This window comes from Ischnura elegans, chromosome 6, assembly GCF_921293095.1.
Source record: "Ischnura elegans chromosome 6, ioIscEleg1.1, whole genome shotgun sequence".
Classification (NCBI taxonomy): Eukaryota; Metazoa; Arthropoda; class Insecta; order Odonata; family Coenagrionidae; genus Ischnura; species Ischnura elegans.
Genome location: NC_060251.1, coordinates 115,022,256 through 115,046,680, shown reverse-complemented (window position 1 = coordinate 115,046,680; position 24,425 = coordinate 115,022,256). Strand labels below are relative to the sequence as shown.

At 36.4% G+C, this 24,425-nt stretch overlaps 1 protein-coding gene across 4 annotated transcripts; it reads left to right on the top strand.

The window, feature by feature from the left end:
• The first annotated feature begins 405 nt into the window (after positions 1-405).
• LOC124161529 (serine/arginine repetitive matrix protein 2-like) lies at positions 406-24,010 on the top strand. Of its 4 annotated transcripts, none has more exons than XM_046537885.1 (9): positions 406-531; positions 5,846-5,980; positions 7,715-7,895; positions 10,135-12,435; positions 12,523-12,608; positions 13,238-13,305; positions 14,656-14,723; positions 16,142-16,390; positions 23,314-24,010. In XM_046537885.1, exons 1-9 carry the CDS (start codon positions 514-516, stop codon positions 23,328-23,330), a joined length of 3,123 nt encoding a protein of 1,040 aa, XP_046393841.1. In that variant the 5' UTR covers positions 406-513; the 3' UTR covers positions 23,331-24,010. The 4 variants fall into 4 exon arrangements, with proteins under 4 accessions (XP_046393841.1, XP_046393843.1, XP_046393840.1 ...); XM_046537887.1 differs by having other exon boundaries at positions 16,142-16,401; XM_046537884.1 differs by lacking the exon at positions 23,314-24,010 and adding an exon at positions 3,161-3,369 and having other exon boundaries at positions 16,142-18,449.
• The last annotated feature ends 415 nt before the right edge of the window (positions 24,011-24,425 follow it).

The window sequence follows — 24,425 nt, the reverse complement described above, 5'->3', positions numbered from 1 at the left end:
ATAAGAAGGATGCTTGTGCTAGCAAAGATAAACACTCTGAAGATAAAACAGATGCCTATAAAGCGTAAAAGGCTGTCCCAAGTATAGTAGGGCAGGCCGGCTGGATTCGGCCGGTTTATGAAGGAGCGACTTAAATGGTGGCGGCCTAGTTAGGACGGAGCGGAGAATGAGGCATTTAAACTTTTTTTTAATTTTTTGATTGCTGTGCAATGATGCTCAGTAATCTGACTTTTCACCTCTTGATGTAAATATAAATCATGACATCCTTGCTTTTGATGATTTAATTCAGGGGAATCAGTGCAATATTCTTTCCTTGATTTAATTTCCCCGGCACATGGCGCATTTTATCACTCGTTTGTTTTTAACGAAGGGGGCAGGGGTGGGGAACATTCTGACGTCAGTTGTTCGAGCGATTTCGCCAGCGACGTCGCGACATTTGTGTTCGTAATTAAGGTGAAGAAAAATATTGCAAAAACGGCCATTTCAACGTTAAATTTTGCCATTAATCATTTCATGGATGCTGCCATTAAGGTAAGGAAACTTACAATCTGTATTGATGGTATAAGAGGTTAGTATTCCAGTCTTTGTGATGTTCATTGTGTTCAGCTGGGATGTCAGTTATGGATCTAGTACGTTGCGAGTTTAGCGTAACAAGCTACTTTCACTTTAGCTTTACGTTCGCGTGATGTAGATTTAATATGGACAGTAAGGAATACTTAAAGAGCATTGTTATACTGATTTCTATATGAGGCTATGAGGTAATTATGGTTTTCTTAACAGCTTTGTTACTGGCACCTTGTTGCATATTGATTAATGGTGGCATTCTCTCTTCAGTTGTGTACTTTCTAGAAGGTATCTCCGCCCTTCTGTTAACAATAAATGTTGAAATTATACAATTTGCAATCTGATTTAATGAAAAAATGCGATTTTTTTAGTGTTATTGAAACCATGTCTTGTTTTTTGTGGATTTTCATAATTGATATTTAATTTCACAATTATTTGTGAAGTTATGTTTGTTGTGTTCTGGACTATTTCCCGAACTAAATGTACTGTGTTTTGCTTGTAATGTATTTTTTCCGTTATGTTTCTCTCCACTTGCGCATTTCAGTCTTATGACTCGAACCAATGACTAATACTGTTGTGTGAGGAATTTTTTGGGCAAATTAAGATGCGATAATACCCCCCCGAACGCTGGGCACAACGTATCCAGTTAAGTTCTGGGTTCATCAACCGCTTGGGTTGAGTTATCATGTTTGATTTATATTTTTCTTGGAGAAGGTTGTTCGTATGTTGTACACAGTCATTGCAACAGTTGTTTTAGTCTTCAAATCATCATATGAATACGTGTTCAAGTTAAGTGTGGGGTGAATACCGTCAAATGAATTTCTATTGAAAGGTTCAGTTATTTGTTGAAAATTATAGGTATTGCGTTGACACTGACTTCTGTTACTGTTACCGAAACTTTACATTTTAAAATTATTAATTAACTATACCGGGGAAATAACCATTTCCAGATTAAAATGTGTAAATATGACGCCTGCAAGTTTTATTTTATATTATTTTAATGAAAGTTTGTAATATACGTAGGTACAAGGCAGTAATCTAATAGCAGTTACTGAAATCACAAGACGTTTGAGCTGAAATATTGAAGCACGTACATTTATTGTTCAAATTTTATTAATTCCGGTTAAAGTTTGCTATCATATTCTCATTCAGGCATTACAATTCTATGTGAAAATACGTACAGACTTTTCATTGCTATTTACCTGTATTTAAAATGATGTGACTTTTGCATCATTTGATAGGGAAACAAATTATCAACAGTGTATTTTAAAAAGCTGGATGGGTCTTCTGGGATGCATGTTTTGCTAGTTCCTCGACATTAACTAAGGATTTTCACCTGTTTCATTTCATTTGAAATCTTGGTTTCTAAAATATATGTAATTTAGCCAAAAGGCCATTGTTTCCAATGATTTCAGCATTTTGTTGAGTACTATACCAGATGATTTAATATGAATAAGCTGATCTTAAAATTCAGTGTATTTAATATCTTTTAATATAAATTTTATATGATTAAAATTAAATACTAAATGATGATTATATTTGCCTCCTTGTCATCTTGGCCCCGAGCTGTTGCACTAAATAGTGATAGTTGTATGCTGGGTTATTACAGGTTTGGGAATCCAGGGTAAAGTCAGGGGATTAGTAATGAGTCGAGAAGATAGGGGAAAATTTGGGGAATCTGGCCCGTGACCCCAGGAACAACTTATGTCGTAATGAGCAAATCAAAATAACCACTATGATATCGGTTGCCTGAGGACTTGCTTCTTTGATGGGGAGACGTGTACATTTAATGCATGCACATAAAAATGTACGCTTAAATTTGCCCATGGCATTGGATTAATATCATATAAAAACTATTTTTTTGAAGGTTTAGTTAAATTAAGCCTTTGACAATGTATCATTGCATAGCATTTTTTATACTTGCATTGCGTAGCGTGTGGCTTATTAAAATAAGTCATATGTGCTGCAATTCATTCCTACCTGTCCTATGTAATCATCTTATGGAGTAACAGTAGTGCAGCAACAAAACATTTCTCTTCCAAAAAATTGGTTGAAGCCATTGCTAGAGAATACATCGGAGTACAAGGAGGACCTCCCTTCAAAGCCCTCAATATGCTTACTCTACCTTTTTTGTAGATTTTGCAATGCTGCACCTTTGTAAGAAACAATCCCTACCTGTTTTCACCAAGCTCAACCATTCATTAGCTCCCCACTCCTTCCAAGAACAACATTCACCTACAGTTATAATCTGACTACTTCCCAAGAGGGACTGCAACAATCTGCATTCCTAGTATACAACATATTGCCCTAAGTGGTAAAATTAATTAAATCTCCCAGTTATTTAAATGTCATTTTGATAAAATATTGTTCAACTAGAGTTACTACACCATGAAAGATCATTTTTCTGACTGACTGTAAATTAGAGTCCTTTAATGTCTGTACCTGTATTGTGTTGAGTGAAAAGCATTAATAATTGTTTCTACATATTTCCATGATCATGTTCTGTCAATTTTTTTGACCAACCATTTGAACCAAATATTATTATTAAATATCATTACTTTTTGGTCATACTTTAACTTGTTTTCTTTCCTCCAAGAAACTCCACAATAAAATTCCTTGGATCATCTATCAGCTTCACCTTGTTTCTCTCATTGCAAATGTGACTGGAATGTGAGCTACTCTCAATAACCCATGAGAACTAAGATGTGTATTTCATGGGCAACCTTGAATAACCAGTGGATTTGGCTGTGATTGGCTGAGCTAAGCCAAAATGCTATGTAATGATTGAAAGGAGAGTGTGAAAAAGTGAGCAGAAATGCATATTATATCTGGTTCATTTTATCTTGCTGTGTAGCAGGTGTGGCTAGAGCAAGTTTGGGTGAGCAAAGGCACAGTTTCTTGGTATGTGACTTTCCCTTTGCCAATCAGAAGGCAGTGGGCATGACCTAGTGCATCAAAAATTCAGTTGTTCTTATACCTCTGATGTGTTAAGACTGTGGATCTGGTATCAGTGTGGCCAAACCTGGTAGCTGACTGATTCATGGGCCTCTACATAGAGGGATTATCCTCAATAGTCTCAGAATGAGTGGGTGTATTGTCTCGGTGCCGGGTCAAAAATATGATGGTTATCCATGACTCACATGTTTTCTTGGAAAAACAAGGACAGATATGTGCATTTGGCCAGCCACGAGGAGAAAGTGAACAGGGTACAATGTCAGGCAAAAGTAAGGGAATAGGGTGGTTTCCTATTATTTTTTTATTGCCTTAATCGAAAGATTATTACTCCTGGAGTACGTATTTCACGCTTTTAGATTTTTAAATGACAATATCTATTTTTCGCGATTAAATGAAAAGTGAAAATTATCAAGCGCGCGAAAACGCGACGCTCAAGTATGAATGCCGGGAAATATCTCCGTACGTCGTATTTCTAGTTCCCCCTCCCGCCCGGTGAGGTGACCTTGAGGCGAGGCTTAGCGCTGATACGTCGCAGGCTGCCAGCGGGTAGTTGAGTACCTTGCTGAATGGTAGCGCTTGGCCTAAAAAAGGTTTATTAATACCTTATCAAACGAAGAAAACTTTCCGACCTTAGCCAGTTTTAGTAGGTGATTATTAAGACATGTTTCCCTGAGCTCTGTGCCTCATGCATGCATTGGTAACCTCAGACGATGTATAACTCCTATCCTCTCGTGTAGAAACTAAGTCCCTGTGACGTCACGTGGAGTGGAATCGCATGGGCGCCAATCTGGCCTTTTTCAAATGAGGATAAAATTTGACCCTTGCCATTCGTCTAAACCGGTATTTCAAAAACCAAATAATTTGTGTATTATGAACACACTAACGGTGGGTAACGAATCGCAATCAATGCCTTTCGTTTTCTTTGATGAAGGAAACTACCCTATTGTGATAGAATTTGAATTCAAGAATCATGGATGAATTCAGCACTTTTGAGGTTACAAAGATTCACAGCAAATTAACCCTAAATCTTTGTTAACAAGTCTGAACATGACTCACCATGTGGGTTTGAAGGGGAGTGGGTAGTGGTAGGTAAGCATGGTGCCATTTAAACATTGTAAGGACAAGTAACTTTGAAATGTATGTAGTAATGCATCAGAATATGTAACTCTAGTCCATGAAATCCATAAATGGAACCAAATTTTTACTTAAAACCATACCAGTCAAAGAGATGGCTCTTTCTAAGTATCAAATCACTTATTTTAATGAATTTTACCACATGTGGAAATACTGTGGTTACAGATGGTGATAACACGGACAAGCCAAATCTGAAATAAGGTGAAAATTTTTTTTTTCAGGTTTAGGATGAATTTGTTTACATAGCATGGTAGCGTAGTCGCAAATGTTTATTTCTTCATAATGCTCCGCACTATCTGTTCTTACTGTGAACTGTTCTAATTATTGCATGATAAAATAATGATGCCATTTTGCAATAATCTGCGAATTGTAGATTGAGAAATGCACTTACTGTCAAGCTTCTTTGCCTGCTTTCAAGTTGCACTCTTCAAAAAGGTGTCACATTATTCCAAGTCTCGACAAATATCTGGTAATATTGCTGTGGTTGTATTTCGACCTTCATGCTTGTGGCCTAAAATGACATGCAACTATAGAGAACGCTGTAAGAATTTCAACTATGAGTGTAAGTGGTACTGCTCTATTTTTGGAGATAGGTACTTTTTAACTGATTTTACCACAGATAATCAAATAAAAAGTCTCTCAGCATTTTATTAGTTGAGTTTTGTTCACCATATTTCTTTAGAATGGAAAATTATTAATGAAAACATTGAACGAAGTTGCATGGTTTAGAATAAGTTAATGGTGATTATTCATTTATGTTCAGTATGCTAGAAAATGTCTTCCACATTGACTTCCTTGCTGTTCATTGAATGCAAGGAAGGCTTCTACCACACTATGCTGGTCACAGTGACCGGTATTGGAGCAACTTAATCCCAGTGGATTTCTAACACCTCAGACTACCATGACTGATTCTGTAGACACGAATCTTGTCTAGACATTCAGTTACGAACCATTAATACACAACTGTAAGAAAGATGCTGATTGCATCGCAGGAAATAAATCCTGAAACTTTATAGTAGTCAATGAAAAAATGTCATTCAAAGTATTTAATCAAGTTGTATGTTTAAGATCTGAGGATAGTATCAATTGCTCTTGTAAGTTAAGGGAATTATGGTGTTTTTGTGAACTGAGATGATTACAAATGGAGCCAAAAATGAGGTATGTATACGTATCTTATTTTTATTTGTTACAGCCTAGAGCTATGGCAGACGACAGTGATGAAGAAGATTTGGAAGCCCTGAGACTTGCTGCTTTGCAGTCCATCAAGAGCAAGCCTACTGTTGTGGTTCCTCGTAGGAGGCCAAAACTTGCCGGAAGACCAAATAGAGTATGTACTCACTTCATTATTTTTAGAAAATTCAAAACCCTACATAATAATGCTTTTAGGCTGTTTATTCTGTCTATTTAATCTCAACAGGACATTAAAATGCCGCCTGACCTGTCTTTTTTGTGACATTTTAATGTAGGTTAAACCATTTTCAAAATTTGCTCCTATTTCAACTTACTTACTTACAGAGAATTTTACTTCTTTCTATTCTTTGATGATTTTTTAAAATGTTTGAGGTAGAGCCAAATGTTGACAGAAAGTCTACTCTGTGTCTCACTCATTTCAAGATAATAATGTTAGTTTGAAATATATACAACCACTCCCCAATAATAGATCCTAATTCATTCTGTGATAATTGATACACTGCTCTTCTGGTCATCTAGATCCATATATACTAATGTTTTGGAGCCTAATTTGTTTGTGACGTCCCTTTTTTCATGTCAAGCTGTAATATATTTCTTGTCTTGATGCCTGGTATCACTCATTCTATGTTTTTAGCTGAAAAATAGAATGTTAAGACTCACCTTGATCACCACTGGCAACTTATTGTAAAATATATTGGAACTCAGTGAAAAGTCTCCATGATTAATAAGTTACTTTGCTATGGAATGAAGGAAACGAAACTGTTTTGAAAAGTTTTCTTCTTTCATACAATGTATTATTGACAATATTCAGTGGTAAAAGTTTTGTGTAAGGAATTTCCTGTACAGAAGCAAAATTTACTTGTAGTAGATAGCAGTAGTGATTGAGACAAAAGGGGCAAGGGGAGGATTGCAAAGCTTAGAGTGCTAATCGGAACAGTGTTAGTTAGGAAGTGGGTGTAATTAATTCCTTTGATAAAAAAAATGATGTAGAGGGATTGATTTGTTGTGATAAAGTGAACTGGTATGAAAATACATCAGGAATTAGCTATGCCAGGGCTTGCAATGATTCCCATTTAAATAGAATATGAAACATGCTGGAATGGTATTTGTAACCCTCCAGCTGATATCTAAGATTTCGCAGGAAGTGTCTGCACACATCCTGCGAAGCCTATGGTATCAGCAGGCCTTAAGTTATCTTTTATCCTTATTTTTTTGTAACTTGCAAAGTTCTCCATTCGATGTTTGACTTATACTTTGCTCTGATGATGATGTAGCTAAATGTTTTCGACAAAATTGGAATCCTCATTAACTTTTTGCAGGTTGATATGCTGGTGACTTTTTGTAATAGTTCTCTACCAAAATTATAGACACATTTTTGATCTTTTCATTAAAATTAAATAACACAGTTAAAGGGCTAAAAATACTGTCTGACTGCTCTAACTTGGCTCCTGGCTGTTATATTTTAGTGCTAGTTGGATAAGGTGAGGTGAAGTATTGTTGTAATGCAACGGTGACAGCCTTTGTTTATACCTGACGATAGTGTAAGCACAACAATCATCCTTGCTTTCTTAAGAAAACAAGAATATTTTGTCAAAAGAAAGTTTCTTTATAATTTCATTTGAAGGTGACTGCATTGATGTTGCCTTATTATGGTTGCTAAAACATTGATATTTAGGTGCATGAACTGCAGGTGATGGTAATCAACGTAGGATTTCTGCTCTTGCTTGTGTCTCTTCTGAGCAGAAGGAGATTTCATTAGGGCTAATGATACGTCTTCACTACATGTACTCTATTCTGTATACTACTGTTTCAGCTGTCCCTATTTTATCTGAATTGTAATTTTGAAAATTATTTTGTATTTTTCTTGCAGAACTTCTTCAGGGGGAGTGTGAACCCTAACTTAATATCGATTGTACCGGTGGAAAATCCTCTTGAAAAGAGTGAGCCAGCCAAGAAAGTAAAATCTGATGACCCCCCTCCTCTGGTGTTACCTCAGCATCGTTACTGCAAAACTGAAGTGAAGACTGAGAAAGCTGAGGAAAAACCACAAGGTATTTGTCTCTTTGATATATATAGAACCAAGGTTGGGTCGGTTACACTTTTTAGTCTGGTACAATTGCAGTTCAGTTTCTGGTAATGGTTCTCGGTTTCGGTTGTTAATCAAGTACAGTGAGTCCTTGTTTAACGTCACTTACCATTCCTGAAAAATGTGGCGATAAACGAAATGACGTTAATCGAAGCATAATATCCCATGAGAAACAATGTAAAAAGTGAATATCGGCTCCTAGACCTCACAATTCCTACGCGAAAAAAATGTTAGCGTATCATATCTGGGGCATTTTTTACGGTGGGAATGCCAAACTATCGCATAAATACGAGTTCCTGTCTTCATCGACGTCAATAGCAGCAGTGACGTAAATCCCTCTCCATTTTTGTATCCTCAAGCATTTGCTTTTCGACTTCGCTATGGTGGTCGCCCGGGCGAGCGTCGCCTGAACATCATCATCGCTGAAACATCGTCGCAGTTACAGGAACCAAAATAATTGTGAACTCGGCGAAAAAAGTGACAACAAAAACAGAGTTCTACACGGAAAAATGCCTTGAAATCACTTTTTAGGTTCCTGAAAACCATTATGTCAAGTAAAACCTTGCGCACCTACGCAAGAATTCATTTTGCAGAAATTTTTGCTAAAACCGTAATCGCAATTAAGAATAAACACACCATTTTACACTTTGCTTAGACTGACTGTATTACTGCTCACAAAACGAACAACCTGCAACGCCCGCCGCTTCGCCTTTTTTTTGCGCGAAATTTAAAAGACTTAATGTTATTGTGAAGCGTAGGTGCAATAAATGAATGACAGTCTCAAAATTTTCATGACGTTATCGCGAAATGACGTTAAACGGGGTGACGTAGAACGAGGACTCACTGTATGCATTTCTTTTTGATTGCTTCAACTTTCAAAAACTAATTCAAAATTATTTCATTCTGGTATTATGCAGGTACCCGAAATAGTACATGAAGCTGTATGTCAAGTGATTTTTTCCATTGTATCTCTCAATTTTTAAGTTTATTCAAGAAAAATTTTCAAATTGGCATTTGAGTTTGTTATTTTGGTATCAATTCTTCTTGGCTTTAGTTCCCATTCTGGTTCTAAGTTCAAGAACTGTTTAAACTAGGAACCTAAGAACTTAACCGTAATTATTATAATTATCATGAGAAATATGAACAGGAAGTATCAAGGGACTGCCTTGGGACGTGATGTTTACCGCAAATGAAGCACTGCTACACACATTGGACTAAAGGAAGTTCTATGCTCAGCTCCCATCCTCATGTCCGTTAGGAATTCTGTTATCTTTGTGTTACTGTTGCACCCATTTTGCACACTATTTTTCTAAACCAAATTTTTTAGTTTTTATTTCAACAAAAAGTGATCTAGAAGTATGTATATGAAGAATGCTCCTCTCTCATTATACAAAGTTAATCAATGGTCTTAGTTCGTTTGGTGATCTCCACGGTGTTGGTCGGATGGTGTCTGCTTTTTTGGGTGCTTGATCCGCGTATGTTGCCTGGGGATAATATCAGTTTCAATAGCAGTCCTGCTAGAATATTCAGGTTTATCAGATTAGCCAAATCACATATGAATTTTAGTCAAGACTCAGACTTTCCTCACAGTCTCCTCCTCCTAACAGTGCATGGAAAATATCATAATCTCGACCAATCACAGAACAGCGCCTCATACATAACGCAATCGAAGTCAGCTCTTGACACCTTTGACCTGAGAACGACTTTGGGAACAGCTGTCATCCTAAGGGAGCACATTAAAATCCAGCTCCCAAAATTGGAAAGGACAATGGTTATCATGAATTATTTTACATTCACCATTTCATCACTTATGCTTTGTGGGCATCCAATTCTTCGTTATGAGCCTATTGTTGGATGATTTAAACTCACATAACTTTTGTGTACATTAAAAAAATTTCCATGTTAACAGGTAGAAATCTGGAATGGCGATATTTTTGTCAGATGGAACCAAATTATGATCCTCAGCTGACATTCTTATGCACAACTGACCTTTAATAACTCATTCATGCTTTCTAATTCAGGTTCACTAATCTTGTTTCCATTGCTGCAAAGTTAGCAGAAACAAGTTCCCTGCTAGTGTCAGTAGCTCAATGGACACTTTGGTGGAGCCAGGTTTAATCTTTTCAATATAAAAATATAATATTTCTTATTTTTATCATAGGATTTGATTATTGACATTTTCATATTTTGTTTTGCATTTTCAGTATCGACTAAATTCAGCCGGTTTGAAGATTCCAATTCTGGGGATAGTGATGATGATTATGATGATGAGTTTGATGAAAAATCCAGTGACAGTGACCATGCGTGTGAAACTGCAGAGAAGGCTGTTAAGGCAGAACCCGATGATGCAGATGATGATGAGTTGTTATTGCAAGATGAGGACAGCCTGGGGAAATTCTTCAACGAAATAGACGATGTGCCGGAAGAGAAAAACAATACTGAATCTCCAGTTAAAAAGGAGAAAGTGAGACCGTCTGGTGTTAAGACTACTCAGTCCTCTGGCAACCTGAAGAAGCCTATTGTGAAAAAGGAGTTGGGTTCATTGGAAGACTCTAGTTCTGGCCTTAAAAGTGTAATGAGTGATAGGTCATCTGTCAGCAAAGTTGTGGTTAACAAGACTGACAATCTCAATATGAGGGAAAGTGGCGTAAGTGTTAAAACCAAAGTGGAGGATAATAAGGTCCTTAAGGAAGGGTCGCCTCTCAAGAAGGCTGTAAAAGCATCAGTGGAAGATGACAAAAGAATAAATCGACCCTGTGTCATGGGGCGAAACAGATCCCCTTCACCTACTAGGGGCAAGCTTCAGGATCGTGGTGAAGTATCGCCCATTCTCTCAAGGAAAAAGAATGACTCTCCTGTCAGGCGGAAACCTTCTCCGCCATCTCCTGGTAGTCTGTCCCCGTTGTGCAAAACACAGCTCAGTCAATTGCCTGTGGGGAAGCAGCCTCACCCTCCTCGGAGCTTGCCTTCAAGGAATTCTCCTCAAGACATGACGCCTCCCTCCTACTGGGGCTCACAGTCCAACTCAAACCATGGCTATCCTCATGGTGTATCTAGTCGAGAATGGTCGTCATCGCCACGCAAGTGGTCAGGCCCTCAGGTTCCTGGCTCCCTCAGTGATCCTCCACGACACCTTGCCCCTAAGAACATTTCCCCCCCTCGCCAGCGTAGGTCGTCTAAATCTCCATTCCGCGGGGTCTCCCGGGTGCGAAGGTCTTCCGATAGGGATTGGTCCACCTCTCCTCCCCGAAGAAGGTACAAGGACTTTGACACTCCTCCAGATTCTCTTCGCTCCTCTAACGATGGGCGCAAATCCTCTCGAAGGAGGTCCTTGTCTCCAGTAAGGCTGGGAGACAGGTCAAGGTATGCAGGAAAGATGTCTGAAGTTCCTCTCTCAGGTCGATTTTCACCGGACAAGAAGAGTCTACGTCGTTCTCGCTCTCGAAGTCCTCGTTTCTCCCCCCCAAAGAAGAATTCCCATCGCTCTCGTTCTCGCAGCCCAAGGTATTCTCCCGTCTTCAGGAGTTCTCATCGTTCTCGTTCCCGTAGTCCAAGATTTCCCCCAACGTCAAAGAGTTCCCTCCGATCCCACTCTCGCAGTCCAAGATTCTCACCTGTCAGAAAGCGTTCCTGCAGTCCAAGATTATCTCCTGTCAGGAAGCGCTCACGCAGCCCCAGGATTTCGCCTCTCCGTAAGCGTTCCCGTAGCAGGAGTTTTTCACCAGTCAGAAAGCGTTCACGTAGCCCAAGACTTTCACCGATCAGAAAACGTTCTCGGAGTCCAAGAATTTCACCAGCTAGAAGGCGATCTCGCAGTCCCAGGTTTTCACCGGTCAGGAAGCGTTCCCGCAGTCCTAGGTTTTCTCCACTCAGGAAGGATTCCCGCAGTCCATTGAAGACAAGGAGGAGTCTGTCTCCAGCTCGTTCTCTGTCTCGCACTCCAAGCTTAAGTCCCTCTCCAGATCGGGAAGGAAAATCAGCCGCTGGAAATTATAGGAGGCACAAATCACCCCTGAGGTTGCCTGGATTCAGGCCGCCAAGACCTCAGGATGGAAGGACCTTCAGACCGGATGGTAAAGTCAATCGTAAGGATAGTGATAGACGTGTGAAGAGGTTGAATGGACCATCTAGAAAGATGGTGGACAGTAGACAGGAGGTCTCTAAGATTAGGCCTTTAAGTACAAAATCTGAAGATAAGTCCAGTGAGCCTGTGTCAGAAGAAAAGGTGGACTCACTCGACAAGGAAGTTGATAAAAGCCCAGTGAATATTCCGCCACCCAGTAGTTGGTCCAGTGAGGATGATGGTGAGTCAGATAGTGAATCAAGATTCAAGGGAACTGATTCTAAAGCAGTTCAGCCCTCAGTCACTCCACCAAAACCTGTGCAATCAGCCTTGTTGAGGGTGAAGGATCTGAAAGAATTAGTATCACCTGACAAGACATCACCAAAGAAGAAAAAGAACAAGCGCAATAAGAAAATGTTATCTAAAACAAAGGCATTGGACAGTAAGTATTCCTAACATATAATGCATAATAAATTACTCCCTGGTGAGTACAAGAAGTGCAAATTAATTTGTTTTTTCTTTGTTCAAGATTCACCTGAGCCACAGTCAAAGAGGCTGAACGAAGTTGATTTAAGGGCTGAGTTGAGCCGAAGGAGAGCAGAGCGTGTTAATAAGGTGAGTATCCTTATACCGTATTTCTCCGAATATAGTCCCCCCCTAAAATTGAGGCTTGACTTACTGGAAAAATTTAAAAAATGCATTTGAATATAGTTCCCCCCTTTACTTTTACCATGGGTATTTTCGGAAAAAAGGGGGGACTATATTCAGACAAATATGGTAATTTATTTCAAATGCTTCTTTACTGTGCGGAAGTGTTAATTTTCAAGCTATTTCATTAATAATCTGCTTTATCCTGAATTTGTCTTCTTAAAGCAAAATATATGATTTTCGGAAGTTCATGATTTTTTGAAAACTGTATTCCTGATGGTTGTAATTTTAATAATACATTACATATTACGTTATAACTGCAGAAGTGATTGTTAATGATGGCCTGGAGGAGATCTTATATCTGCTGAGTTTAATGAATTAATATGTGCTGGTACAGTAAACTCTCGCTAACTTTGCTCGTTTTAATGAGTCTACTGTAATTGGTTTTAAGTAAATGCTGCCATAAAAACCAAATGCTGATTAAAAGCAGTCAATAAAATCTCCTTAGATAATATTCAGAGATGGATATTTTTGGTCAGTCACCTGTAGATGGAGTTATTTGCATGCATAATTAAGAAAACAATATCTCCTTGCAGAGTAAGGGCACCAATTCCGATGTTCCAGTAAGACTTGTTCAATCAGCATTGCAGAGTATTGGAAGCAAGTAAGTCTTTTTGTGTATTTATTTTTAATAGTGGCTTGAAGATTGTCTCCTTTTGTAATGCATATGTACGTAATGTATTGTTCTCTAATGCAGCTTTCCTATGCATTGCTGTTGTCAATCATTTAATAAGTGACCCTGATTACATTCATTCTGCATCACTATGAACAGAATTAGCTTTTATTGAGCATTTGCTATGGTAGTAACTTGGCCTTGATTTATGCCTTTTATTTTAATGTTTACCATAGTCACTTTACATTTTGGAAGAAGAAAGCTGTGTGGAATGAAGGTAGCTCTCAAGAATTTTATTTCTCCTTTCCTACTTTAATACCTTCTTTTACTGTGCAGCGACTCCGTGGTTAATGTTCCTAATTTTTTCCGTGAAAAGTGTGTGCTCATTGAAACAGTGCTATTCAAGTCATCAAGTTCCATAAAGTCTAATGTTAGGGAGCTTAATTCTTTCCTGAGATATCGCCTAGTCAAATTTCACCCTGGATATTCATTCATTTTCTTGGCTTGACTTGGGAAGATGTCACGAGACTTCTAACAGCATACCAAACGGTACCTTATTCTTTGTCGGGTTGTCTATTGTCACTCATTCTTTATTTTTAAAGGGAAAATATGTCATTAAAACTTTTGATTTAGCACAACAAACATCTTATTGTTAAAAGGCACAGAGCTTAGTCAAAAGGGTCACTAATTAGTAAAAAAAACTTACCAATGCAAAGGCAAAAGCTGTGACCCTAACTGTTTTGAAGAGTTTTCGTTCTTTGTAAAATGTTTTAATGATGAAATTTAATTTAAAAAGTTTTTAATGTGGGATTTTCTAGTCAGAAACAAAATAAGCTTGTATCAGCTTACATTTCAAATTGAGGCAGAAGGGGTATGGGGTATGGTGATAGCGGTGCATCTTGTATTTTTCGAGAGCATTAAAGTGGTACAGGGTCTCAGAATACAAATGGCTCTAACCTGGACAGAGTTAATTAGGGATTGGGTGTATTGGTCTTGCTTCTGAGCTGAGATCTATCCTACCTGCATTTTTTTACTTTGCATTTAATAGGAAGTCTAGTTTCATAAAACGTTAATCTAGATTTAAAATTTTATTTCAATTTCAACTGTCATGGTTGGGTTTTTGACAAAGTAGAAATGGAATTATCAGTACTGGTACTGTATTTAATTAGAGGTATGTATATTTTGGGAAATCAGTTTGTAATTTAATTCATATCTCCACTTCATCAGTGGGACATGCGTGTAACATATTTCAGAAAATATTTTTTCTGCAGAAATATTTCTTTGAACTCTTTTGTAATCCAGTCACCTGTTTTTGAGTGTTCAATTTGTCTTTATTTTCAGACCAAATTCTCTGGATAGCGAAAGAAGTACATTAAAGTCATATGCAGCAAAAAGTGATGCAGGAACTGGTGAGAATGGACTTTTTTTGCCTTATTTTATCTCTAAATAAATAGTTTAGTGATATTTTAACTTAAGAATGCTTTTAATGGTGATGGGAAGCTTTTGAATGTAAATTTATTTAACCTTTACTCTAAAATTCTATTCAGTTACTACATAAGTTCTTGAATATTGCATGTAAACTTGGAAGATTGCCCCAACTTTTTTAGGCATTATTTAAAGTACTCGTCACAAATTCAGGGAATCTTTTTTTGAGTCCTTGTGTAGCGACCTATTTTATCTCATGACGATAGTCACCTTGTGTGACTTTTTTAATCTGAGTAATTCATATTCCTAAAAAAAACTAGTTTTAATAATTAATTTCACGGCAAAAAATGTGTTGAGACTCACAATGTTGTGGATGTAACATTGTCGTTAGTGGATTCACGAATGTCAATATTTTCACAAATTATATCCTGTTGGCATTGTGAAAGCTATCACTTTCTCCTTGTTGTTCATAATTCTTTTCTAATTTGGCATCAGTCAGATACGTAATGTAGTAAAATTTGTTTGAATAAGAATATTTTAAGATAAAGTTATAACTAATCGAGTACTCTTCCTAGGTATCTTTTAACTTTTACTGTATGGACCGTGGGAGTAATCTTTGTTATCTTCTTTAAAGGCCTTAGTCACAGCAAATTGGGTTGCATTGCCTTTTGTCCCATTATGGGTATAGTCAGGGCATATCTTTTCCTTGGGATCAGAAAAAAATTAGCCAGAATATAGTCAAGGCTGTATAAGGGCTGCAGCTGTGTCACTAAGTCTATCTAACTAATTTTGGGAGTGGCGTGAATTTTTGGAAACTCTGGGTTGTGAGGCATTAAGTCTTGGTGGGGTGTGGTAGGCACTTCCTCTGTTTTGCAGATGCACCACCCTATCATTTTGTAAATTAGATTTTGAGTGTTTAAAGCATACCCTGGGCCAACAGCCTTAGTGCGTTGACACACCCAATCCTGTAAGAACACCATAATTAAGCAATGCCATGCCCGGACCTAGTTTGTGTGGGGGACCATTCATACCTTACTACCGTAGTGTTCTTGCCTCTGGTCTGAAAGTGGCAGGCAGGATAAACGAGGTGCTGGCTTGATGGACCTAGAAAGGTCCAAGTGCTCTAGCACACGTATTGTCTTCGTAAAATTATTGGTAGGCAAATCTATAATCAGCATAATTTAACCGTGGAGGGAAGGTTAAGGAGCGAATTGCGAAGTTTGATGTATTCTTTAGTTTAGTCTTCAGTTTGGGCTATCCAAGTTGGGGTAATTTCAAATTCAGTGTTGTGCTTAGTTTTAAGCTGAATATGGTTAAGTTCAGTTTCCTCAGTGTGTCTGAATGAAGCCATGAAAAGTAAATTCTGTTACCTTACACCCCTAACGTGACGATTATTCTGCAGAACTTATGATCTCAAAGAAGAAGCCCATTCACTTACGCTTGGGCTTGCCCGTGGCTCGTAACCCGGACCCGCCTGAGCTGACCTCATCGGCTGGCAGCTTATTGCCCCGGATTTCAGGTCTCGATAATGCTGATAGCGATCCCGGAGCCGAAGGAGGCAACAGTAAGTGGAGGAAAGTGAAACTGAAGAGGAGCGTAACCGTGGAGAAGTCTCAATCTCGAGGTACTCCCACCACCAACAATGCCTCTGGTAAGGAGCAGGTAATGTCCGTTTCTCAGTTGATGCTTTTGATCCTCGCTGGAGTGTGGTGTGGGCACAGACGTCGTCTTGGCCCCTCGTCCTCTTCCTCTCCTCTGCCTTACCTCTCACCCCATTCGGATGATGTCTCCAAGTCTCTCTCCTCACCTCTGCTCTCGGGTCAAGAGAAGTCTTGCCAAAAGAATACTGGAGACAGTATTTTGGGCTGTCCGGTGACTAATTTTTCGTGTTCTGTAAATTTTTACATCGTTGGCATTAAAAAGTATTTGTATTTACCTTCAGGAAAGTTGACAAAAAAAAACTCATCTTTTCACCATAACCTAACAAGAGTTTATTTAGAATACAAAAATTGATTTCGTCATTTGCCATGTTGGCTCCTGGAGGTGTTCTTTTTTTACTGCGGGAACAGATTGTGAATTGCTGATTCAAATAGGGTGGGGTCTTTAAGTTCTGTAGCTTGACAAATCATTAAATTTTGAAGAAATTTTTGGGATAGTAGTTCAGTTTATATTTCCATTTTTTTATTTTGTAAAGTTTGCATATTTCAATATTTCACTTTATTGTTCATAGAGCAGTATTGATTAAAAAGATTGAATATTATGAAAATTTCCCAGTCCTGAAATTGAGATAAATTGTGCCTAGGTAATGAAAGAGACTGTGTTAGTCAAAAATTAATTTTGTACTGATGTGACTTCGTAGTATGCAGTTCATGTGCCGTCACAACTGATAAGTTGTTGTTTGTTTGTAAATAAGATATTTTATTCATTCCCAAAAAAGAATTTGAACATTAGTTCACAATTTATTGATGTACAATAAGAATTTGTAACTTCAAATGCAAGCTAGTCAAATATGTTATGGCTTTTTTGGCCCGTGTCAACAGAGTAATATGAAAATTGTTTGCATATGAAGCAATATACATTTGTCTTGGACAATGTTCGTCATTATCTGATCTCACTGAGTAGCGCTGAAAGTTACTTGTATGGAGTATACCCATATTTTATAATCATTTTACTTGCTATCAGTATTAAAGTGGCATCATTATAACCTTCATCTTAGGAATGTAATTTCTGAAAGTTGTTGAGCCAATGACTGAGTTAAAGAAATACTTATGGCACTTGCTGATATATTTTATGACAGTATTTCTATGAAATATTGCAAGAGGATTATTCTACTATTGTTTTGCCACATATCATTCTTCCCTTTTTATATTGGCGGATATTAAATATTAACGGCGAACATGAAAAGTAATTTATGTTTTGTAAATAAATAGTTAAGGTATTTGTTGTACCTACTAATTATTGTTTTTATCCTGTTGTTTCCTAAGAGGAATATTTTGTCAATGCTTTATATTTTGCTAGATGTAAGCACAGATATTTAGGGGTTAGAGGTACTCACATCTCTGATTTCTCTCTTGTGAAATAATGAATGCTTTACAATGGCCTTTGTTTAAGGGGTGATAATAATACTGAGGTCTTTGAAGTATTTGGGGTCTTCTCATTCCCCGTCAGTTTTTTCTCTGGATTTTGCCCCTGCAGCAAATTGGCTGGTTCTAGTCAGGCAAGCTCGTTGGAAGAAAGGATGCTTTCGATAGATACTTTACAGGAAGAGGGAAAGCTATTTTCAAAGGACTGAAGGGTGTGAAGAATGAAAAAGAAAGACCTCAATGTATCAGTATTGAAGGGTGTAAAAGAAAAGAAATATGTAAATAGGAAAAGATAAGCTGATAAGGAAATTTTGTGGAGAGTTGCATGGGGAACTGGTCTATTGAATGTTGACCTACGATGATGAAGGAAGAGGTAGTAAATGGTTATAGGACATCATTAAGTTTTATGAAGATAGGGAGGATCCATGATGGGAAATGTTGGTTGGGGAAAAGAACAGGTTTCATGGTTAAAAGTACAAAGAAAGCTAAGTGATTCTTCAAACACTGCTAAGAGCAAACAGAGAGTATTACACTGCTTTTACAAGGGTTAGGACGGGAGCCGCTAGGGACTCTTGAGGGCAGGTGTTAAGCCTAGATTGAATTATTAAGAACAGGTATCTTTCAGAGAAACAAAGACAAATTTAGACATATATATGTGGATATGTGTATTTATGTTTGAAAAAATTATGCATTGCTGTAGAAACAATAGGCATTTAAACTGATTTGCATATTGGAAAATAAAAACGTGAATCACAGGTCATTTTGTTGCACATTTTTTGTATCTATGGTGTTGTAATCTCAATATAAAGTTCAGTTTAAAGAATGTTTTGAATATTAATACCGTATTTCTCCGAATATAGTCCCCCCCCTAATTTTGAGGCTTCAGTTTCGGGAAAAGTTAAAAAAATGTGTTTGAATATTATCCCCCCCATTACTTTTACCATGGGCATTTTTGGTAAAAAAAGGGGGGACTATATTCAGACATGTACGGTGTATCAATTTATTACAAAGGCACTTAGATAACTTAGTCATTTTCTCCAAATTTATTTATTTTAGCTAACTTGCGAATGAGTTTTTTAAGCACTATCTCCCTCCTGTGTTAAATACTTCCTTTTAAATGGTGGAGATGTTAAGATGTTTATTGCTTAATATGGGAAAATGAAAAGGATTTGTTACCTGAATCAAAAGTACCTAGGTTGTAAGGACGATGACTCTTAGACATATCTTGTAACCAGGTGGGAAATTATAATTATTTGTCATGTTTCTCATAGCTATTTATTGATAAAAAGATTATTTGTTACGGGAAATGTGCTTTCCAGATTAAAATTATGTCGCCAATTATTTGAATTTTATTTTATGAAATTTTCAGAAGGTTAATTATTCCATCTGAGAGGAATCAGAAATGTGGTATTCTCAAAGCTTGTGATTTCCACAATATTTGAAGTGGAATGTCATTTTAAGGCTGAACATCCTTATGTCCTTAGTCATCTTCGCTTTTTATCTCATTTTGCCTGACTCAACCTCTGTGATATTTTAATTGAGTACAATTCAGGTGCTAAAATTGTTGGTTTTAAAATCTGTGATATAATCGTGCATGTCTCAAATACAAACTGCTGTCATGGAACGTTACCTTTATGTTTGGTGCAAAATGGTTATACAGCAAATTTGCATTCTTTCTCTTCCATTGTTGTTCCACAGTTGTTTTTCTCTATTATCATTTGAATAATTATGTTGGTGACTAATTTGATGCATAGCCTTTCCCAACATCATCTCTTAACTTGTAGAAATGGCCATGGTGGATGTGGTAGAACTCAAGATTTTAGTACAATGAGATGACCCTGGGTCGTGTTTTAGTTAATTTCGTTTAGGACCAAGTATCATGCAGCAAAATTCATTGCTGCCAGCAGATATATTCGGGAGCTAAGTTTGATTACGATGCTGTTATGATACTTTTGCTTATTCTCTGAAAATTTTCAATTTATCATGACTGTTACACATTTATTGTAATCAGGTACATGTATGCAAAAACAAGGGGTTTTGTATTATTGTCGGCTGGTCTACCTTAATGGTGTAAATTTTGAATTCTACTCATCAAATGCCTTCATTTTCTTGTAGCCATTGCGTATTTAAGTCTTGTTAGGTTAAAATTGGTCCTTTCTCAACAATGTGTGATTTTCTAAGGGAGTCTTATTTTATTTAATATCTATGTGGAAGCCTTGCGGTTTTTCGAAATCATTTCCTCTCTGCTATCTTAACTCCATCTGTTTGTATGACTCTATTTGCTGGATAGCCAAATAATATGTATTTGGAATCTACTTCACTCCATCACGATGGCAATGACCCCATCAGCTTATTATTTTGGATGATTACTATTTTTGAATGTAAAATGATGTACGAAATTCATATGACGTTTATGAAACCTGTATTTTACAACAAGCCTATTAATAATTGATATACATATTCTTTGGTTTCATTCCGTTTGAGATAATAATAGATTGCTTTGCCTATTTTTGAAGAATTGAAACAAGCTTGTATTCTTTGTTGAAAGTTGGCTAGGTATCAATGTAATCTTAATCAGCAGAACTGGTGGACATGGAATGATATCAACATTAAAAGCTTCTATTTTAACTTTAAGGGGAAGGTTTCAATGTAATTCCTTTCTGCAGTTTGTTCAGATATTGACCTGAAGTGACTTAGTGTGGGAGGAAGTTCAAGTGGAAATTAATCTGTTGTAGTTATTTTAGCGGCTCAATTTTCCTAATTTTCCACAGTGAAAACAATAAAAATGATGATTAGAGGCTTTCATAAATGTCTTCTTGTTTTGGAGATAGAATTCATTTGATGCAAAGTTTGATGTTTTTTTGGATAACCATGAGGGAAATTCCATTTGGTAGAAACCATGAAAGACTCCTTTTGATGTCATATTTACTCTCAGTATCCTAATTTTAATGTTATTTCTTATAACTAACTACCTTGTCAAATTATTCCATTATAGACTTAATTTTAGAACCTGCAATATATTTCGTTGAATAGAGTTCAAGCTGTGAGTTTGTTAATGGTACAGTTAAAATTACTGTTTATAGTTTTGATTCTTTATTTGTTTTTTGAGACAGGACTTTGTATTACAGCCACTGAATACAATTCTCAAATGCTAATTCTGTTTCAATTATTGTTCTTCAAATGTAAAAGTTTTCTCGAAGGAAAAAGGGGGAAATTATTATCTACTATACCCTGACGTGGATCTTAGTCATTGGTTCTGACATGCATATCTTCCTTTTATTCATTATTCTTGGGAGAAAAAACATTGTGGTAATTTTTTTCTAGGTTCCAAAAAGCTCTTACTCCTTCATGTTCATGGAGCAATATTGCATTGAGGATTGTTGATGCATTCCTTTTGTCTTCTCATGCTTTCTTTTTTATCTCCTAAATCTTGGGAATGAATGAAGTGCACTTAAAAATGATCAAAAGTATTCCTCGGAATATTGGGAATGGTGGCTAATGTGGACATTTTCCTTCTTGGGAGTTGTACTACTTCGTATGTTTGTGCTGGAATGTGAAGCTATACCGTTCTCAGATGGCAATTTTGGATAGTACTTAATTGTTGTATGTGAGCGGAGTAAATGAGGAAGTTTGTTTCATAGCATACAATGTGTGCTGTAGTTATTAGTTGTGGGTGTGGTTCTTATGGTGTCTTAATGGATTATCATTTAGATGGATATATTTATTATATTTGGAGAATTTTAAGGATTACATTTCCCACACATAAATTAGAGATTAAGCATAGGAATATATGATGGTGATATTTTTTAAAATAAGATATATATGTATTTCATGTGTGTGGGAAGAATGTGTAGTTTATTAAGTTAAAATTATTTATAATACTACTGTTTCAACTAAACTTTGCTGTAATGAAAATCACGAATTCCATCCTGAGGCACTTATGATATGACAGGTGCCTAAGCATACCATGAAGATTACCATAATAACATCCTTGCCTGGGATTGGAACTTTCAGTACCTACTGTTTTTTTAGTGGAAATTTTATTCCTTAATGTGATCAAACATTGATGACTGAAGTATTGATTGAAAATATTGCTGAGAATGTAATAAAATTTTGATAATTTGTTGTTTTTATTTGACATGAAATACTTTATGAGATCTATATCTGCTCTATTTCTGCCTCAGGATGTGGTGTTTTTGTCTTAAAGTTATATTCTGGTGGGTAGAAAATCATGATTTCAATTATTTATGCATATTTTTCGTAACTAATTTAGACCCAAAAGAAAATGCTGAGTTCAATGAAAAAGTCTGAGTGGCCTATTTGGTTTTCAAGGATTGGATGTAAGCACTTGGCACTCAAAATGCCAGATTTGAAAGAATTAGTATTTTAGTTCATGGTGCAAAGCATTATTGTTAGTTTAGTAAAAATGGTGATCCTAAATATGTTTACTACCCAGTGCCTCATTTCTGTGATAGGCAACTACTATTGATGCCTGGTACCTATTGTCTTTCAATTGTTCCTTAAAATGTCGTTGAATAGTGTTTCATTTGTAGTTAGTACATGGATCTGAAGCATTATATTGATCTAATTTGGAGCTTTGAAGATAAAAAAATGGAACCTTGAAGTTAATTTTGTTAACTTGATCATATAAACTTGTTTCTTGGCTTAATTTGATCTTTTTTGTTCCAAAAATGAATGCCACGGAATGTGATTTGTAGTGCCCTACTTGGAAAGTTAATGTTAAAACCTGCATCTGGTACCATGCTGTGATAGTTTTTTTACTGGCGAAACCTTGATGTTGTTCAAGTAAGATTACATACGTTAGTTACTTAATTAAGTGGAAGTATCACGTTAAGTTGAATGTGAAAATTATGATTTTTGCTGCATAAATTATCAGGATATAAATAACATGATAGTAACTTGTAATTACTGTATCAAATTCTCTGTGGTCCTTACTCGGAATAATTTTTGGATATATATTTTTCTTTGAAAACCTCATTGGTGAAGCATACTTTGGATTAACTTGGTATCCTAAATGTATTATTACTTTGGAGGCTATGTCCTTGTATTCTTTGTTATGTGTAGATTATTTGGTGTTTAAAATTTTGAAATGTGATATTTAATTGGCAGGCAGAAGAGTTTGATTGCATTTAAGGGCATTTTACATCTGTTATGTGTAGCCTTACTTAAGACCATCTTTTATGCTCACTAAACATATCACAGCTGTAGCTCTTGTGAAAATGTGTTTATTTTTTATTGATCCTTCTTATTATGAATTTTGATTGTTGTGTTTATACTTTGAAGTTTAGATTTAGAAGTTTTTTGTAAATGTTGAATGGTACTTATGGTGAACTCTATTTGAGCACCAATATTGTATCAACATGCCATTTCTCTTCCATGCCCAGGCTGTCTCTGCATGTCTCTCCAAACGATGAAGAGAATACTCCAGAATGTATTTTAATATTTGATATGTTTATTTCAAATAATATAGGTGTAAGCTTGGCTTGAAAGTTCACCATGTTGGAGATATCTTGTGTGAAAAAAGAAAAGAAAGGAAAAAAATGAAGAAAGAAACTTCAAAAGAAAAAAAAGTGATTCATTGAAGTACCAAAAAATGTCCAAAAAAATGAAAAAAAAAAACTCATGGACTATTGAAAATTATATTTTTAAGACATTTGCAAAACAAAGTGTTTAATGATGTACAATGTCTCATTCAATATTTTTTGTGAAAGAAATACAATCACTTGTAAATTTCATTAAAGAAGTATCCTTAAGTGTGGAAAAACACAAACTTGAAACTTGAATTTATTTATGTCAGTGTTCTAAACAAAAGTATTTGAAGTGTACATTATATAAATAGTGATTGCTATTCATGAGATTGTGTAAATGTGTTTGTATTACATTTTTATTTGATGTGCTTATTGGATAAAGTGACTGCCTCCTACGTGATTTCTCTCATTTGTCTAAAAGTCATATTGGTTGTTTGCTACTTGGCCAGAGTGGTGAATTCTCCTTAACTTGTTGTAGTCATTTTTTTATTGGCAGTGTAATTACCGTATTGCAGTATTCATTCAGGGATGAATCATTTGGTACCTTTAGTGTTCACTGTACTTGTGATTAAATGGCATGCTGTGACTCTAGTACTTTTTATTTTGTAAATAAATATTTTTGTAATATGTTTGTTAAAATGTCTTCATTATTATCCCCTGCCGAAATTCCTTAACTTTCTGGTTGTGGGCTACTTTGTAGCTCATAAATTAAGTCATTGCAGGGAGATATGCATTGACTAAATGGGGGGGGGGCATTTTTCTTGGTCTCTTCATTTAACATATTTCATTTAAGATTTGAGGTTTTCCTAGAAAGAATGTAGGAATTCTTCTGTGGTTATCAACCGGGTGAGTGTCTGCCTCCAGTGTGATGACTCTTTATGCCTCAAGATGATAGCAGAGTGAGCTGCCAAAACACTGTTGATGGAAATATTCTCCTGGATGGTATCATGGAAGCTTAACCTTCCATTTATGTTACTTAGAAATCATTGCAAAAAAACGTTTTACTTCAATTTTTCCGCAACACTTTGTTGAAGTGCTTTGGAGGCGTGGGGCA